Source organism: Physeter macrocephalus, chromosome 6 (genome assembly GCF_002837175.3).
Source record: "Physeter macrocephalus isolate SW-GA chromosome 6, ASM283717v5, whole genome shotgun sequence".
NCBI classification, from domain to species: domain Eukaryota; kingdom Metazoa; phylum Chordata; class Mammalia; order Artiodactyla; family Physeteridae; genus Physeter; species Physeter macrocephalus.
Genome location: NC_041219.1, coordinates 42,650,467 through 42,670,935, shown reverse-complemented (window position 1 = coordinate 42,670,935; position 20,469 = coordinate 42,650,467). Strand labels below are relative to the sequence as shown.

At 37.1% G+C, this 20,469-nt stretch overlaps 1 protein-coding gene across 8 annotated transcripts in view; it reads left to right on the top strand.

Moving 5' to 3' along the window:
* The window catches only part of RBFOX2 (RNA binding fox-1 homolog 2), a 205,621-nt gene that overhangs the window by 125,935 nt on the left and 59,217 nt on the right, over positions 1 to 20,469 (top strand). For all 8 annotated transcript variants that reach the window (XM_007101889.4, XM_055085295.1, XM_028490598.2 and 5 more), the window contains exon 3: positions 17,382 to 17,606. In XM_007101889.4, the coding sequence (XP_007101951.1) occupies positions 17,382 to 17,606 (225 nt within the window). The remainder of the gene's footprint in view (positions 1 to 17,381; positions 17,607 to 20,469) is intronic.

The following is a 20,469-nucleotide window of genomic DNA, read 5'->3' as shown; positions in this document are numbered from 1 at the left end:
TCTGTTGCAGAAAAGGAGAAAGATCCTTTTCTCCTGTGGATTACCTATCATTGCAATTCTAACACAATAGGGAGGGAGAAAAGTCAAAGTACCATCTGCTCACTTCAACAGTGTAGAAGTTACGGGGCACTTTGGATGAGCGCTGATCTAAAATTTATGAAACTTTAGAAAGCCTTTGGTAAGCAACATTTAAACTTTCAGCCATTGTTATTTAAATGGTTTTCAGGTTATCTAGACATTTCAGTGGGTAAGGGCACTATGGAACTAAACATGTACATACTAGAGAAAGTGGGTGGCATGACGCTGTTTGGAGCTTTCTTAAGTTGAAATGGTTGCCTGTTATTTGCTAGTGTAACAACTGTTAACAGAAGTTCAGCCAAATATATTCTTTAAAGTTTTCTCTCTTGAGGAACCAGGAGACATTTTTGAAAAACTGGGAATGTGTGTGTTTTGTTTGGGTAAATTTCACTTAGCCTATGTTTTACATAAAGCCTTTAGTACAAAGAATGTGGAACCCCTCCACCCCATGCTGGTATTGATGTTACTGTTTGTGTAAAAAAGAACTTAAAGAACTTTAAAGTTATAACTCAACTATTAGGTTTATATTGTGGACTATATATACTTTTCCCCTTGTTCCTTCTTCCTTCACAATAAGTAGTTATTATCTCTACTACTTTTTTTTTTTTAGCCAAAAGCAAAGAGTTTTGTATACATGATCTCACGTAATTCTTGTAGGTACCCCATTAGGTAGCTATCCTTCTCATTTTACAAATAAAAATAGTGAGGCATTGAGAGGTTAAGTGACTTGCCCACAGGCACACAACTGTACATGGCAAAGCCTGGGTTTGAACCCACACTTAGCTTGTTCCAAAATTTATGCTATTTCTACCCTTTTTTAATGATAGCCATTATATTAAGTATAGTATGAAAGATATAGGCCTTAATATTTATTTAACTCTGTCTTTACATAAGAAAAATCTCTGTAACTCACCTTTAGCCAGAACCTTGAGAAACGTCTGCTGATTTTCTTGGAGCCTTAGGTTCCTCTGGGATAAGTGCAGAATTGATCAATTTGACTATTCTATACATAACTTTTATTTCCTGAAAGTTTATCTCAGCACAGAGCTTTTACAGTTTGATGGTTTAGTATTTCATATGGGAGCATTTATATGGGGTAAGAGAGAAATCAAAGCATTGGCTCATTTGAGCAGCTGTTAGCCACTTTGGGCAAGGGAACAGATAAGCTGTTTAATGGCACTTTGTTGACTGTTACAGAAGAAAACACAGTTTCACATGGTAATATAGCTAATGTTTCTTTTCTTTTTTTTTTTGGCGGTACTCGGGCCTCTCACTGTTGTGGCCTCTCCCGTTGCGGAGCACAGGCTCCGGACACGCAGGCTCAGCGGCCACGGCTCACGGGCCCAGCCGCTCCGCGGCATGTGGGATCTTCCCGGACCAGGGCACGAGCCCGTGTCCCCTGCATCGGCAGGAGGACTTTCAACCACTGTGCCACCAGGGAAACCCGCTAATGTTTCTTTTTTTTACTATATTCTGTCCCTTGGGTAAGGCCTCTTTATCACAGAATCAGATTCTTAGAGCTGTAATGAGCTTTATTTTACAAATCAGGATATAGACCCCAAGAGGAAGTGAGTTGTCCAAGGTCATACAGCAGAATACGGCAGAACTGGAGCTAGTTCTCCATCCGATATTCTTTGTACTGTCAGAAAATCTTAGAAAGTCCAGACTTTTAATAAAAGATGTTTAGTCTATAGAGGCTAAAATATCAAACCCTTATGCTCCCCATTCCTAAAGGGGAAAACATTAAAATGAGTAAAAAGTTAAACTCATATATCATGGGCATTCTTTGCTGGAAAATTATCCTTGAATGAAGCTAGATAGTCTAGTTGATGTGATAACGAAGTTCTAAATGAGAAAGATTATAACTAAGAAGATATAAATATGCCCTTTGATTTTTTTTTTTTTTTTTAAGTATGCTTGAAGATTTTATGTTTTTGTTTGGTTATTGAGCATTTGACTTGGCTTGAAAAGATAGGAAATGTGAAATGAAATACGGGAATGTTTTCGTTACCAAGCAACCATTAAAGTATATAGACAGCTGCTTTTTGGTGCTCTTAGGAACGGATTTTAAGTCTCCGCTCTCAGTTTTCTGCATGCCACCTTTCTTAAGTTGCATATCCTCCCTTATTCTGAGATAGGTTTTCCTGGTTAATAGTGACAGTTTCTTTATGATAGCTTTTTTCATGACTTCTCCCAACATAGGAGTCTAATTTCTTTTCTAGGTTTATTTGTCTCATTTTGATAAAGGATTAAATATTGCAGTCGCTAGTTTATATTTCATTGCTATTCCTGAGGGGTCAGAGTCTGTGGCTTCCCTTATTGATCTATGTGTTAGAGATCAATAGGGTGACGGGAAATGTTTTCCTTCCTTTATACTGCATTCCGATCTTGGCCACTATTACATTTGTGAAGAAGGAGGGAGATGGAGAGTTAGGCATTCTAATTGGTAAATACTTGATTTTTGTTTTGTTTTATTTTCTGAGAGTGATTAGACCCTTGAAAGTCTTTTGTTTCGTCAGGACTTAGAATAATGTTTAGCACATAGTGCTGGGTGTACTTGTACATGGCACTTGGACTATGACTCGAAGTACACGTTTAGTTCTGATCTTCTTTGGGTTTCTCTACTTCCTGTAATCTAAATGTATCCAATTTACTAAAGCATAAGTAGAAGGGCTGTTTCTAGAATTGTAAATACTCTTCATCTTCCTTTAAGCATCTCTAATTTGCTTTTAATAAGTCTTAGTGTTGTTGAAGGGTTATTTTAAAGAAACATAGAAGTTCATTAATCCATGTCCTTTCTCAAAATGAAAAAGAAACCTGGAATTCTGGAATTTACTTATGGTTGAAATCTTTTCCAGAAAATACATTATAACTTCTGGGTCAGGATAATAGATACTTTTACTTGCCTTCTATCTCTTGTAAGACTCCACTGAAATAACAATATAGAAGTGCAAAAAGAAATAAACCAGGAACAGAAATAGAAAAGGGTGAAGAGTGATGTTACTAATAAGAGTTAAACAAATTTCTGGAAAAGATAAAGCAAATGGGAACCAATTGATGTATGAATTGGAGGAGAAGCTAAAGCCTGCCAGTTAGTACCAGGAGGCTGTGAATGGTGTGGAATCTGGTCTGCCCAGCAGGAACCCCAAGAGGCTGTAGGCTCAGAGCAGGAGTAAAGAAGGAATGGAAAACAGGGATTTTGTGTGCATTATGTAGAGGATGATTCAACTACTTGGCATTGCTGTAGCCTTTCCAGCCCCTTCCCAGTGGAAGTAGCCAGCCTCAGCATTTACTATGCTGTCTCTTTTCTCCAGCATTAAAAAAAGGAAAAACAAAAAACCCCAGATTGTTTGACTCCAAATAAGTTGATCAGAATATTTGGGGAAATTTAATTCTTTTTGTATTAGATATTGGCACCCCTTCCTTTAATCTGATATTCAGAGGATAGGAGGAGGTCATTCCACACTTTTCTAGTAGCATACACTAAAACAAAGCCCGCCTGCTGCCATGCTCTTCCTTATCTCATACTGAGTTCCCAGTTAGAATTTTAATTCCAGGAAGAGAACTAATAAGAGAACAGATTTCCTTATATGATAGCAGAGGAAATCCACACCAGCTAACCAAGTCCTTATACCTGGGTCACCAGTGCATGAGGATCCTTAGTCATATGAGAGGAACTTTCAGCACGAAAGAGAAGAGAAGAAACAAAAGAAAACCTGACCCTAGGGGAAACAGATAATCCAGGGAACAGAGGAAGATTTAAAGAAGCATTCTAACTAATGTAGTTAGATTAAAGAACAGAATGCGTTCATAAAACCTGTTCTGGGTGTAAAGAGAAGGGAACAATTTGAGAATAAGAAAGAGCGTGAGAGATTAAGAATGTGATAGTCAGAAGAAGACATGCCATAGAAGGAAAGAGAGTAGAGTTAAAGATATCTCCCCAAATGCAGAGCTTTAAGATGCAAAGATGGAAAATACAAGAGATAAGTCTCAGATGATTTCCTTAGCCCATGTTCCCTAAAAGACGTTGCTGATGACTCAGTTTCAGTAGAAGTCTTCAGAGAGGTTGTATAGACTGCTGCTCCTATGCCCAGTCCACTGGAAGGAAATGTGGGGCTGTTTATTATCTACTGGTTTCCTCTCATCTCCTGCTCCTCTCCTGTTTGGTCAAAGTTTGCCATACAAACGGTTAAGGCACCTGACCCTTTCAGTGGCCTCATGGGGAGGCCAAGTCCTATGTTCTGTGCACAGATCTGCAGATTGACGTGACATCTAAGTCTGGAGAGGTGAGGAGTCAGTAACCCCTAAGGTAGCCTCCAGCCTTGGAGCCTCTGCCTTTTAAGAAACCATTAAAAGAGGGCCACTCCCAAGAGGGCTGATGAAAGGAAGGAGAGGTAGGAGGCTGCCATTTTCTATTAAAACTCTTCTGTACCCATTCGGTTTGCTATTAGTACATGTACTAATTTCATAAAAATAAAAATTAACTTTAAGAATGGAAAATAGATTACCCAAAACACCCTGGAAATAAATGTCAAAGATCTTTTAGAATGCATTTGGGGGAAAAATGAATTTCAAATATTGAAAGATAAAATCTAATCAGTAGTTTAGAGGGTCCTCTATCCCCCCAACCTGATACTCACTGCACACTTTTTGCTTAGTTTCTCTCCATACCACACCTTCTGTTTCTTGTGTTGCGTGCCTGTTTATTATCCGCCTCTCCCTACTAGAATGTAAACTCCATAAGGGCAGGAACTTTGTCTGTTTAATCACTGTTATCTCCCCAGCACCTAGAACAAAGTGTCTAATAATGCATGGTAAGTACTCAATAAATATTTGATGGCAAGAATTGAAGTCGAATAGATGAAATATGCAAGGGGCATGACTTCCATACAGAGGTATATGGACTTGACCTGTAGGCATTGAGGAATGTAGGATTTTAAGAAGAGAATCAATTAGCAATATCTGATTTAGCTTTTATTTTAGAAAGCTCATTCTGGCAGCTGCTTGGAAAATTCATTAGGTTGAGGTTAAGTTAGAAGAAAGGAGAACTATTAAAAGAAAGATTCTTGTGTTAACCTGGGTGAGAGTTGATGAGAGCAGAGACCCTCGTTTTTCTTTTTATTTCCCACGGTACATAACATGGACTCTCACATGTAGCCTTTCAATTTATATATATATATATATTTTTTTTTTATTTAATAGTAAATATATATGAATGGTTATATTGTAGTGAGCTTTCAGCAGAGTTCCTAAAGCTACTGAGAGAAAGATCCCTATCGTTTTTACAGACTGCTTCAGAAGCAGATATTCAACTACCTGGTTAATTCAATATAGCATGTATTTTCTAAAGATCAATTACAATGTGCTTATCATTTGGTGAGGAAGCTACAATAAAGAAGTATATGATTCAGTCCCTGATCTACTTAGGGGCTTTACTTGTGAAATGAACAGAGGAAATGTAAACCATCATGTTAACTGTGGCTGCATACAAAATGCCATTTTGTCCTGGGAAGGGTATAGGGAAAAATTTTGTCTGTTACTATATATATATATATATATATAATACAAATTGCTCATTTTAATTTATTATTATTATTTTATTAGGCCCAGCGGCTATGGCTCACGGCCTCAGCCGCTCCGCGGCATGTGGGATCCTCCCAGACCGGGGCGCGAACCCGGTTCCCCTTCATCGGCAGGCGGACGCGCAACCACTGCGCCACCAGGGAAGCCCCCAGATTGCTCATTTTAAAGTAGACTATAATAGAATACCCAATGCAAAAATCTATACAGAATGATTAAATATTTTATTATTCAGGACACACTACAAAATCTTGCTGATGTTTTCTTCTGAACCTGAGTTGTGGCTATTTTCAAGGATATTCCAGTTTAACATCTAGAGAAGATGCAAATTTAATTGCCCATGAAGACACAATAAAGAGTAAATTAATTTAAATTGTAGTGAAAAGTTTGGTTGAGAAAAAGAATAATCATCCATGCATTGTATAAATCACCAATTACATTGACTAGAATAGACAGCCAACCATTAATTGTGTGTAAGGGCCTTCCGTTTCCAAGGAAGCAGGTAGCTGACCCGGAGTATCTCTTGTGGTCTCTTGTTGCCGGTGGAAGACAAGATTCATGGGATGTTTGAGGTTCTAAATACTGCTTTAAGGACATCTGGAAGAAAGCGCTCTTAAGAGGTTGGAGACATTAAGACTATTACAGGGTTTGTCATTTTTAACCTAATAGACTACTGGGTTTGAATGACTTTGTTCTGAAATATTTATTTTTCTGTTTAAATATTTATTGCTTTGAGATGGCAGAACTCAGCCTCAGGGGAGAGGTCAGGCTGGCTTTTCTCTCGAGTAATTTGAAAGAGGTTTGTGTGTGTGTGTGTGTGTGTTTAAGACAAGTGATTTGGTAGTATGTTTGCAATATTCTTGTTGGCCAAGACTGTACCTTCCTTAGTATTGTACTAGTACCAGGTCCAGTAATTGATTTTTAGTCTAAGCATGAAGGTAAAGTATATTGTATTTCCTGTTTTATTTTTATTTATCATCTGTTAGCAAGAGGTTAAAATTGCTCTCAGTCCCCTCCTACACTCCATCTCCCATTCATGTGGCTGTAGCACTCTCAAAACTTTGTGTTCTTGTTCCTCGGTTATACCCACTCTAAAAGAAGGACCCATTGTTAGGCTTGCATTTCAGTAGGTTTGCATTAAAAAAACAAACAAAAACTGGTGTTTGTTCTCTTATCTGTGGGTTCCATATAAGGTAATTCTCTACTTTCAGGTAATCTACATTTATGGCCACTATTACCTTCTTCTCATAGCTTACTCTCTCCCTAGTCTCTTCCCTTCTTCTAGAGGTGTAGATGCTCCTGGGTATTTTCTGGAGGCACCTGCCACCGCCATAATTCTCTCCGATTCTGCCCAGACAAAGCCACTAAAGCAATGTTTCTCAGCGTGGTACCCAAACCACCTACTGGAGTAGTGAGTAGTACCAGGCTCCTACTCCAATGCACTGAAACATAATCTGTGGGGAAAGGATAGTGATTTTTTTAAAATATGTCCCCAGAGTGGTTGTTATGAACAATAAAATATGGGACTCTCTGCTTTCAAGGAACCAGGTATAAGATGGGTTTGTGGGTGTGAGGGACTGGGTCCCTACCGGATGGGGTTGGTGATCTTATTGTTGAGACTGCAGCAGGAATAGATGTGTCCCTGGACTCCTTTCTTGGAATCAGAAATACTTTCCCGTAAAATTAATATTTCAGTTGGTGATTGGCCTTTTATTACTATAGTCATTATCATATAATCATTAAATCTGTTTTTGTGAGTTTCCTTGGGATCCTGGCCATCTACTAAGCTACAAACAACCAAATGAAAAATGAACTGTTAGAATTCAACCTGAACATAAAAATTGGAGGCTACATGGAAACTTCATGTATAGGTTTTCCCTCCCAATTTCTAACTTACCTACAGATTGTCTGACATCTTATGGCTCTGGGTATAATTTATATTCACTGTAAAAGAGAAAATACATTATTTACTTTAGTCTAACTTTTGCCAATGTTAAATTTAAGCATGTAGGTAAATTAAGAATCTAGAATGAATTTCACCTTATGCCTAGTAAACTGGCACTGTTTTGTCTTTGTACATGTTTATTCATGTACTTTATTTCTCTGGGTTTTCTTCTTGATCTATCATTCTTCTACAGAGTTGTTAAAAATTATTTTAATTGATTCTAGATCATCTTAAATCCAATGCTCTGTTCTTATCTTTCTGCATTAATAGTTTTATAGCTCTTTTTTCCCTTTGGTCATAGACATCTGGGCAGAAGCCACTGCTTTTAGTACAAGAACTGAGAAGAATGACAGGCCTTTTCTTAGGTATTGTCAACTGAGAGCTTTTTGTAAAGTTTTTTACAAAAGCAAGTAGAAGCTTGAAATCTGAGCCTATCTGAGCAATTCGCAGGGGATAAAAATAATATAATTTATAAAATACTTGAGGCAAAAATATTTTTTCTCTGTTACAAACCTAGAGAATTAATGTCCATTTATCTATAGCATTAGGAAAACAATTAGTGACATTGGCAGTGATAAACTGGTGAGAAGATGCTCTATCTAAAAAAACATAAGTGATTCTTTTTGTGATGGTTTGAATAAAATTAATATTGATCTGTTTCATTCGGTGATCTATTCTGAGCATAGATGTAATGTGAGAATTGGGAAACTTTTCTGTTAAGATAGGATTTGCAGCCTGTGGTTTGTAACACAACAGTGGATTAGGTATATAAGTGAGACTCAAGATTACCAAACTGAAAAAATTAGAATGAAGTTGAAAAATAAATGGGAAGGTACAAACAAACAAAAATACCTTTTTGTCCTTAAGATTACACAGACTTTAATTATCCTAGGAAAATGAAGACAATTATATTTTGGGCCTTTCTTATAGTACTTTATGCTTAGCTTTATTTGTAGCATAAATAACATTGATGTAATTATTAGTTTATGTGCCTTTCTCACCTTTTAAAATTTGGTCCTGGGCTTCCCTGGTGGCGCAGTCGTTGAGAGTCCGCCTGCTGATGCAGGGGACATGGGTTCGTGCCCCCGTCCGGGAAGATCCCACATGCCGCGGAGCGGCTGGGCCCGTGAGCCATGGCCGCTGAGCCTGCGCGTCCGGAGCCTGTGCTCTGCAACGGGAGAGGCCACAACAGTGAGAGGCCCGCGTACCGCAAATAAATAAATAAATAAAATAAAATTTGGTCCTACAAAAGCAAAATCTTATTTTTGCCATTTTGCCTCCCCTCCCTGCCATGTTAAGGACTAGCATGTTGTAAATGTTTAAATGTGAGTAAATAATCGATTCAAATAATACTCAGAATAATTCAGTAAAAACAGAATATGCTTAAGAAACGATAAAGTGGACTCATTTACCCCAGTGTGACTTGTAAATAATGAAAAAAACTTTCTTTAAAGTATTGATAAAGGTGAGTGGCTTAATAGGTCCTGAATAGTGAGTCAGCTACTATAAATCTTAAAAAAAGAAAAAATCATCCTGTTCCTCCTCATTCCCTATAACTGGTTGGTTGCCAAATTCTTGTAATTCCACCACGCAACATCTCTTGATTCAGTTTCCTTTGCCCCACTACATTTGCCTAGGCCCACCTGTCTTCTCCAATATGTTACAAAAGCCTCCTGGTTGTCCCCCCTCTAGTACATTCCACATACTGTTAACATTATATGAGCTGTGCTTCTGCTGTTCCCCTATTTTGATGGTTCTTCACTGCCGAGAAATAGTAGTTAAAATCATCAGTATCTAACTGATTTGGGTATTGGGATACTCAGTACACAGAGCAAAATATCACAAAGGATAATGGAGAGGTTCCAAGTAAGTCTAGTTGACTGGAAAGGTGGTTAACTCATCAGCAGAAATAAGAAAAAGAAGGTAACAGATTCAGTTTTTCGACATACAGAGTTTGTAATGTTAGTGGGATGCTGAGAGCGGAAGGACCCGAGATGGGTGGGAAATGGGCACCCAGAAGACCTGGACCTAATCAGCTGGGAAGCTGGGCCCCACATAAAGAGTTTCACTTGTTCTCATGTGAACAATCCTCACAACAACTCTCTAAATAGAAAACCCAGTTTGCAGGTGAAGAAGCAGGCTAGAAAGCGTTGAAGGAATTCATCCATATCTGGTAGGAGGCATAGTTGGGATTTGAACCAAGGTCTGTTCTTCAGGCTCATTCTCTTTCTTCTTTTTACTTCACCTCCCATGAAAGCTTGGGAGAAAGAGCATGGTTGGACCTAAAAAATACTTGGAAGTCACTCTCCTTGGCAGGTGATTGTTGAAGTTCTGGGATTGCTGTGGGAGACTGACTGATAAAAGGGTTGAGTCTTGGTCCTTGGGTTATACATTTTTCCTGTTTGACGGGACCTATTTACTGTGATGGTACATTTGAATTTAGAATTAAAACATTTAGTGTATTTCACATTGTACACGAGAAGACTATAGATAACGTATCGCCTCTGTTACTCCATGTGATTTAAAGGAGAAGGACATCATCCCTAACTCCTATATTTGCAAAACCATGTATCTAAAGCACAAGCTCATAAATGTTGATTCCTTTCATTAGTAATAATATTCTACCAGTTCTGTCTTCCTTCCCTAACACTCTTCTCCCACTTGATATCAACCCAAGATAGCATTTGTTTCATTATGTATTATCCCTCATGGCTCTCTCTACTGTAGCCAAACAAAGCAATTCACTGCAGTGCGCATATATGTGACTTTCCATCTTAATCTTCCTTTATTTAAAAAATGTTAACACTTAATATTTATTAGGCACCATATTTGATTCTACATTGTACAAAACTGACCCCACTCATTATAATGGAGCTTTTAATCTAATAGGAGAGATGAGACACGTATCTAGGTATGTTAAATATAAGGCTTTGAATTTAAATGTCTTGTGCGTGTTAGTAGTGCATGCTAAATGCCATGAGAATATAGGAGTGGAGGAATTATTTGAAAATGGAAAGAGCAAATTCAAACACTAACTGAAGGTCTGCTATTATTAGACACTGTACAAGTTAGGTACTTTTGATTTTTTAATTTCACTTCAACCTCACGGTAAATTCTGTTATGTCCATTTTATAGTTGACAAAACTGAGGCTTAGTTTCTTGTCCAAAGTCACACAACTAAGAGGTCCCAGAGTCAGGGTTTGATCCCAGGTTTATTTGGGTCTAAAGCGTAATCTCTTTCTTTTATACCTGGCGACAACAAACTATGGCCTGCAGGCCAGGTCAGACCCACTGCCTGCTTTTGTAAGGCTCATGAAATTCTCACATTTTAAAATGGTTAAGAAAAAAATCAAAAGAGGAATAATATTTCAGTGTCCGTGAATGAGGTTTTCCTGGAACATAGCCACGCTCATTCGTTTATGTGTTACCTACGGCTGTTATCTACTAACAGCAGAGGAGTTGCATCAGAGACCAACAGTCCAGAAGGCCTAAAACATTTCTGTCTGGTCCTTCATAGAAAACGTGTGCTGACTCCTGCTTTCTACCATCCTTCTTCTCTAAGGATGGCTTCATGGAGAAGAGACTACTTGAGTTGCTGAGTTTTTCAGTATAATGAATATTCATGATAGAGGATACAGCATGGGGGAAAGACACGGATCCCTACTGTTGCAGCCTGGCTGTGATTTGGGAAAGCACCATAGTTAGGGAATATTCTAGATTCATTGCAATACATAATTATAGTTCGGAGTTGTGTATGATATGACTGGGGAAAAATGGTTGAGGACCCCACTGGAGATGCCACAAGGAGTAGTGACTAGCAACACCAGCTATGGAATTGGCTTAGATTTGGATTTCAGTGGTTAGCTGAGTGGTTTTGATAAGATACTTATTAACCTTTTAAAATGTCAGCTTCATTATCAGTAAAAGGAGAATAATGTAAAATACCTGCCTTTTAGGGTTGTGAGAATTAATAGTATGTATAAAGTGCTTAGAATATTGCCAGACACATAAGAAGCATTCATTAAATATAAGCTGCTAATACAGGTGAGAGAGCGTCTAGAGGAGTTTAGAATGTATTTAGTAGGCAGTAGTGAACCTCGGTTTGTGTCACCTATGTGGTACATACGTATTGTTCTGAATTGTATTGAAATTTTGCACACGTTTATGGTAGCCTCCCTAATGTGATTGTAAACTCCTAAGAGGCAAATTTTTAACTTCTGTTATAATGTCTTCAGTGCCTAAAACAGCTGTGTACCCACAGTAGTTATTTAGTACATGTCTTAGAATTGAAATGGAATTTCAAATATCTCTTCCCATTTCTTTTTCAGCTAGTTGATCATTCTAGAAACTTCTTCAGTGGATTTTTCTTCTTTGCTAGTTGGTTCCTCTATCACTGTAATAAGTTTTGTATATCTGTAGTTTTTCTTTCTCTTTTTTTTTCTCCTTTTTTATTTTTTTGGCCATGCTGAGCGGCATGTGGGATCTTAGTTCCCCGACCAGGGATAGAACCTGCACGCCCTGTATTGGAAGCACGGAGTCTTAACCACTGGACCACCAGGGAGTCCCTGTAGTTTGTTTTCTTAAATATTGTTCCCACAAATACATGGTCATTAAGGGTTGTTGTTTTTTAATTTCACGTGATGTCCATTACAGTGGCATTCAGTAAGATTTTAATACTTTACTAAGTTGTGGAAGGTTGGCCCCGCAGTCTACCTGGTGCTTGTAGTGGTTGAGAACAACTTTTATTGAGAGTCTAGGGTTTTAATTGCTTCACATTTTATGTTACCAGTTCTTCACAACAGTATAATGTCATTAACCTTGCTATTTTACAGATTAAGAAACTGGAGCACAGAGAAAGTAGGTAGTAACATGTTTAAATATTTACAGCTATAGTAAGTGGCAGAGCTAGGATTCAGATTATCTTCTAACCATACACTCCAGCATTGCCCTTTGTGAAATACGAAATTTGTTGGGTCTCAGATGGATTTGATAATATTTTAGGTAATGTGAAAGTAGTGGAATAAAGAAATGTTTGCATTGGCAAATAATACATTTTCAAAAATTATTATGTCTTCATAATTTACACGTTCCTTTCCTGCATGGTTCTCATTTTGAACCTTACTCAAAAATGGCATCACTAAAATCGTTGAGTTGCTGTGGCCCGCATTCTGTGTGAAATAAAATACTGTTTTTGTCCTCTTAATATTTAATTTCTCTCCTTGAACTTTTGTGTAGATAATATAATGACAGTGAGATGGCAGAGTATTGAATTGGTTTGTTGAATGATTCCTGAAATATCAAATATAACCCAGATTTGTCTGTTTCATGTAGCTCTCTTCAGAGGTTTTTTTCCAGTCATTTAAAAATAACTTTAGAAAAACAGTCTTCTCACTCATTTGTGTCTTCTTACTTTTTAAACCAGAGAGTTAGAAATGTAGGTAGGTTTTTCTGAAATTTGGAAAATCTGACTTTTTGGTATAGTTGTAAATTATGTGGCTTCTGGAAAGGCAGTTAACCAAAGAATGTCTCTGTTTATAATTTCCTGCCAATTCCTGTAGTGAATTCATGCGGATAGTAGGAGGATTGGATGCATCTGCTCTTTCTGTCCTCACAGTTAGCTTTTCACACAATGGGGACACCATCTTACATGTTCTGCTTTATTGAAAAAAGTATTATTATTGCTATGAGGGGATAGGGAGAAATAGGGGTTGAAGTTTTAAAAGGAGTGGTCGGGGAGTTGACATTTGAGCCAGAGATGTGAGGGAGGTGTACAAGTCTACAAACCCTGGGATACCTGTGGCACAGGACTGCCCTGGGCACCATGAGGGGCACAGGGCAGAATAAAAAGTAGTCCTTCTTTCAGAGCATTTTCATTTTAATCGGATACACTGATAAGAACTAAAAGGTAACTGTAGTTTATTTTTCCTCTCATCTTTCACATAAAATCTTAATTTGGGCCCGTGAGCCATGGCCGCTGAGCCTGCGCGTCCGGAGCCTGTGCTCTGCAACGGGAGAGGCCACAACAGTGAGAGGCCCGCGTACCGCAAAAAAAAAAAAAAAAAAAAAAAATCTTAATTTATTTTCTAGGGAAGAAAGGAGTTGTAGATAAATCTTTATTAGATTCTTGTTAGGTGAGGTAGAAATTTTATTTGCATAGTACTCCCTATTGTCTATTTTTTAATCTTGTGGATGAGAAAGTTAATAGACTGCTAAATTAGGAAAAAGAGAAATTGTGTCTAGTTTTGTGGGCTACAAGAAAAAGTTAATTCATTTTCTCAGATGAGATATACTTAAATTGCTTAGCCTGTGATATTAAAACATTTTCATATAAACTTAGAGGTAAATCCTTGCCTAGAAATAATCATGTGAACTGTTATCTCATAGTTTGTCCGTGGGCTGTAGTGCTTCTCTCCTGAACTTGTAACTTTGGGGTTTTTTTGGTTTTTTGTTTGTTTGTTTGTTTTTTAATTAATTTTTATTGGAGTATACTTGCTTTACAATGTTGTGTTAGTTTCTACTGTACAGCAAAGTGAATCAGCTATACGTATATATATATCCCCTCCTTTTTGGATTTCCTTCCCATTTAGGTCACACAGAGCATCGAGTAGCATTCCCTGTGCTATACAGTAGGTTTGAACTTATAACTTTGGAATATAGCCTGGAAATTTAACAGAAGTCTGAAAACCATATAACATTTTTAAATTATAATAATGTATGCCTGGGGAAATTTTTAGACATTGCAGAGTGTATGAGCTAAATGCAAAAATCACTCCTATCCGAATTTCATTCCTGTAGTATATAAACATAGTGTTTTTTAACAACGTTTTTAAAAAAATTCCTGTATGTAACAAAATAAACTACCAAGAATTTCTTCTTGACCTCCTAACAGAGGTTTACATTTCCCTTTTTGCGGGGGAGAAATAGTTCAGCCTCTGCCTGTCTTGCATTTCTTTGAAACACATAGTGCCAAGGCCACACGTGGATCCTAGAAAAAGGTTTGACCTTTCTTCCCCCATCTCCCACTGCTAATTGACATGTTTATTCAGTTGACTGAGCCAGCTTTATCAAGACTGCCTCTGTGGGAGAGTTAATATTGTGCTTTGTGTGCCAGAGCAGCATCCCCAGCAGGGCTGAGGTGGAGGATGGAGGCTGCAGTGAAAGAGAAGAGTAAGAGGAGCACAGTCGGAGCATTAGAAGTCCCCTTTGCTGTGTTCATCGTAACTGGGCAGCAGTGTCTTTTAGCCTTGGTGTGTTATTTAGTAGACCCGTCTACCCGTCTTGTGTCTCTAAGAGTATATTTATGCCTAGAGTTGGAGTGTAGATCTATGGACACCTTTGGTGCTCTTATTCACCTTCATTCACCAACCCACCTGAAATGGAATTTTCTCTTTCGTATCTGTCCTCAGGCCAGTAAATCCCGTGATGTCTTCTGAAGCAGTGTGCTTCATGTGGGTGGGTGGGTGGGTAGGTAGGCAGGTAGCACTGAATAATCTGAAAGAGAAGGAAGAGAATTATTTTATTTCCTTCTTAGGACACCCAGAATAGCTAAGGAGAAATCATTTACAATACCCTGACCTTGAGATCATGAAAAGAACTTATATAGTGATGAGTGACAAGAATTATTTTTTCCCTGAAAAATTATGGGTAAAAATTCAAGGTCTTGCTAGCATAATTTTTAAGAACTAAATAAAGGCAAGGATTTTTATGTAAAGCAATCCTTAGTACCATGTAGACGTGATTCTTAGACACTAGAGACAGCCTGAATTTTGATGCTGTATAACTTTAAAATGAAAGACAAGAATTTTTGTCTCTGGATAATGTCACTACCATTTTCTTAAGAACAGCACAATAATTCAGTGCTTCAGCATATGATGCTTCAGCTTCCTCTTACTGGTTACATTTTTCATCCTTCTCTTTTATATTAAAAATACTTTGTAGGCTTTATTACAAAAGTAATATGTACTTATTTGGAGCATGAGGAAACTTTGGGGGATTTTGGAGAGATATGTTCAGTTTTGATTGTGGTGATGATTTCATGAGTGTACATATGTATTTCAAAACTTACCAAATTGTACACTAAGCATAAATAGCTGCAGTTTATTATAGAATTGTCCCTCCGTATCCAGAGGGGATTGGTTCCAGGACCCACTGCAGATACCAAAATCCACAGATGCTCAAGTCCTTTGTATAAATGGCATAGTATTTACATATAACCTGTGCACATCCTCCCATATACTTTAAATCATGTCTAAATTACTTATAACACCTAAGACAATGTAAATGCTCTGTAAATAGTTATAAATACAATTTAATAGCTGGACTATGGCAAATTCAAGTTTTACTTTCTGGAATTTTTTTTCCTAATATTTTTCAATCTGTGGTCATTTGAATCCATGCTGTAGAACCCACAGATATGGAGGGCTAACTGTATATGTCAATTATATGTCAGTAAAAGTTTTTAATATTTTTGTGATTTGATTACCAAAAATTGGACTTATTTTATGGTTAATATGTATTTCAATTTGTTAATAAGATTAAGCACTTTTATCATACAGCCATTTGTATTTCATCTTCTGTGAATTGTTCAGTTATATTCTTTGCCTCTTTTTCTGTTGATTTGTGTGTTTCTTATCAGTTTGAATAACTTACTCTTGACTTAGTGATGGTAACCAGTGTGTCTCTTACCTTGGCAGCTATTTTCTCCAGTTGGTTCTTCTTTTGACTTTAAAATCTGCCAACTACTTCCAGAAGAACAGTGGCTCCAGACTTTGCAGACTTGTATATCTTTAGTAAAATAATGGCTCTGCCTTTTTTGGAATAAAATGGGAGGTCAAGAGGTCAGTTGTTGAGAAGAAAGGGCTTTATGAAATCTCTTAGGCAAGGTTTAAACTCCTCTTTTGTATCTGAACTTAGACTGAACAGAAGTAAGACAGGGGCTGTGGAGCCAAAATGGCTTCTAACAATTTCCTCTAGTTACTGTATGTTCTTTAGTGATATTGCATGTATCACACTGAATCCCAAGTAAACATCTGGGAATGGATGTCATGTGGAGAGGTATCCTGCTAGCCTTGTAATGCTAGCAGTAATTATGAAAAACTCAAGGTTTTTTGTCTGGGGAATTTTTTTGTCTATTTCTAATTTAAGGAAAGGGTTTTTTGATTGTTTATTTCTTATTAACCTAGTAGCCAAGACTTAAATAAATCTCTACCTTGAAATCCAAAGGTTAATTTTTTTAATAATATGCTTTCTGCTGAACTCTGTGTTCTTAAAATCTAGAGGTCTGTATTGTCTGGTTTTGAGAATTTAATTTATACTGTCATTCTACCTATTGCTATGAATTGTAATCTAGTGAAATTGATTTGTTTTCCCCTAAGAATCACTAGAGGGATAGAGAGTGTTCTGAAGAAAATACTAATGGCCCAAATGAATTTCAACTCTTGTAATTTATCTTCTGTGAGAAATTTCCTGGCATTTAAAATTTTTTGGTGTAAAGGAAGATCTTTGGCCCTTTGGTAACTAGTCAGCTTTAATATGGTCACGGACCTGTCTAGAAACCACAAATTGACCGAAGTTGGGTGTTTTTGTGTGTCTCCATACATACACCTATAGGTATACATATAGCAGTATTTCCCCTAATCCTGAGGCAGTAAGTAGGTGTTCCATTTTACCTGAGCAATGAGAGAATATTCAGGGAATTTTGTTCACTCACCTTAAAAATAATTACATGATGAGAATTTAAAGTCAATTTTTCTCCTTATTTTCTCTTTCTCTATTCTAGGGTAACCAGGAGCCAACAACAACTCCTGACGCAATGGTTCAGCCTTTTACTACCATCCCGTTTCCACCACCTCCACAAAATGGGATTCCCACAGAATACGGAGTGCCACACACTCAGGACTATGCCGGCCAGACCAGTGAGCATAACCTGACCCTCTATGGAAGCGCGCAAGCCCATGGGGAGCAGAGCAGCAACTCACCCAGCACACAGAACGGATCTCTGACGGTATGTGAGTGACGAGGTGGCGAGCATAAGGCGGCGTGTGGTCGTCCTCGGTCGTATTGACATCTTCTTCTTAATCATCACACCAGAAAACCCTTGGAAATAGTTTTGCATTTACATTACATTACATAGCACTTACGTAGTTTCAGTTCTACTCTAAAAGCATTGTAATTAGAAGATAAGGATTTAGCACAAAACTCACGGTCATTGCCCAGGAGCTTACAGTCTAGAGATGGGACAGACAGTACAACAAGGTAAGTACAGTGATGGGAGTTAACTTAGCAGGATGCTGCTCTTTTCAGCTTCACAGGTAACCTTCATTTTGCAAAATCTCACAGTCCCTTCTCTGTCCTCACCGTACAGAATCTGTCAGCAGCATTCTACACATTGCCTCCCCGCTCCTCCTTGAAATACTTAGTTGTTGGCTTTCATGATGCTCCCTGTTTCCCTCCTAAGCACTAGAAGTTCTTTCTTGGTCTCTTTTGTTGGTTCCTCTTTCTCTGTTCAGCTTTTAAATGTTGTGGTGCTCCAGGGCTGAGTCCTAGGACCCCTTTCCCTCCTATTTCATATGCTCTCTCTGTTGTATAATTATACTACTGAATTCCCCTAGTTGCTCAGGCAAAACCTATGAGTCATTATTTCTTTATTTCCTTCATCTCTACATCCATTAGCAAGTCTTGGTCACCATAACTCTAGAACATTTTCTTAACTTCAGCCTCTTTCTCTTCATCTTAAGACCATAGCTGGATAGTGTGCATGATTAAGAGCTCAGCACTTCTGCCAGAGTTTTTGGGCCTGAGTCCTAATGTGACTCCTACTTAGCAGTATGACCTTTGGCCAGTTATTTAATCTCTCTGCCTTGGCTTGCTCATCTGTAAAATGAATAGCACCTATTTCAAGTGGCTTTTAGGAGACTTAAAAGAGTTTTATTCATGTGAGGTGTTTATCGTCATTGTCACCACTCTAGTCTAAACCTCTTCACTTATTTTCTATATTACTGTTGCCTAACTTATCACATAGCAGCCAAGATACTTTTTTTTTTTTTTAATGAAAATAATGCTATTTTCCTGCTGGACTCTAATGGTTTCCTAACAGAATAAAATCCAGACTCTGTACTTGGTTTACTAATCCCTGGCCCCAGCCTACCTCTTTGACTTCATCTCTTACTACTTAGTAAGCAAGTAAAGGAAGTGTCATAAATTAACAATAGGTGTGTTATCACATCATACAGATCACTTCAAATGATTATGAACTCACAGACTTAACAGAACTACTGGAAAAGAAGGAAAAAGAAAGAATAAAATACATAAATCGGAGGCTTTATCTAGGTGTTTTAATTACTAAGTATTTCTTTACTAGTTATCAGTCTTTTCTTTTTTCTATTTTCTGTTTCTTGTTGAGTCAATTTTGGTAATTGGTGTTTTCCTAGGAATTTTTCTATTTCGTCTTAATTAACTATTCTGTTGGTATAAAGTTACTCATAATAATAATCCCATTTTCTATAATTTCTTTAGCGTCTGTAGTGATATCCCCTCTTTCATTCTTGATTTTGGTAATAATGTCTTCTCTTTTTTTCTTGGTCAGTCTAGCTAAGGTTTATTGATTTTGCAGCTTGTTCCAGAAAACCAGCTTTTGATTTCATTGACCTTTTTAAAAATCTGTTGTTTTTATATGTCACTGATTTCCATTCTGATCTTTACTATTTCCATCCTTCTACTTGCTTTGGGTTTGATTTGGTCTTTATTTTCCTAGCTTCTTGACTTGCAATGTTAGATCATTGATTTTAGAATTTTATCCTTTCTAATATGTGTTTAAAGCTATACCTTTCCCTTTAAGTTTCCCTTTAGCTGCATCCCATAAAATGTGATATATTGGGTTTTCATTTTCATTCAGTTCAAGATATTTTTAAATTTTTCCTTTGATTTCTTCTTTGATCCTGGTTTACATAGATGTGTGTTGTTTAATTTCCAAATGTTTGAGGATGTCTCAAGTTTTTTTTCTTTAATCCCATTGTGCTCAGAGAATATTCTTTGTATGATTTGAGTCTTTTTAAACTCAGTGAGACTTGTTTTATGGCTTAGTAGGTGGTCTGTCCTACAGAATGTTCCTAACCAGTTGGGCCTTTTATCAATATGAAATGTCCCTCTTTTTCTCTATAAATATTTCTTGTCTTAAGTCTATTTCATGGGATATTAATATAACTACTTGAACTTTCTCATGATTACTATTTGCATGACATCTTTTTCCTTCATTTTGTTTCAAACACTTTGAATCTAAGATTGTCTCTTGTAAAAAACATAACATCTGGATCTTACTTCTTTTTCCAGTCTGAAAATTATTGCCTTTCTATCAGAGCATTTAGTCTATTTACATTTAATGTAATTGTTAATGTAGGTGGATTTATGTCTGCCATTTTACTATTTTTTTTATATGTCTCATGTCCTTTATTGTTCCTTCTTTACTGATTTATGTTAAATAATTCTTTCTGTACCTTCTAAATCCTTTTGTGATTTTTAAAATTAGTTATTTATTTGTGTTATTTATGTATTTTCTTAGTTCTTGATCAGGGATTACATCTTCGAGTTATCACAACCTGCTGATGGCTCTGTGTGTGTGTGTGTGTGTGTGTGTGTGTGTGTGTGTGTGTGTGTGTGTGTGATTCTGGTGAAATATAGCAGCTTTGATCCAATATAGCTCTATCCCTCACCATCCTTTGTGCTGTTATTGTTATATATATATATATATATATATATATATATATATATATATATATATATATATATATATATATGAAGTGCAATAATACAGTATTACAGTTACTACTTTAAAAATCTTCTACTTTTAAAGAAATTTACCATTTCCAGTG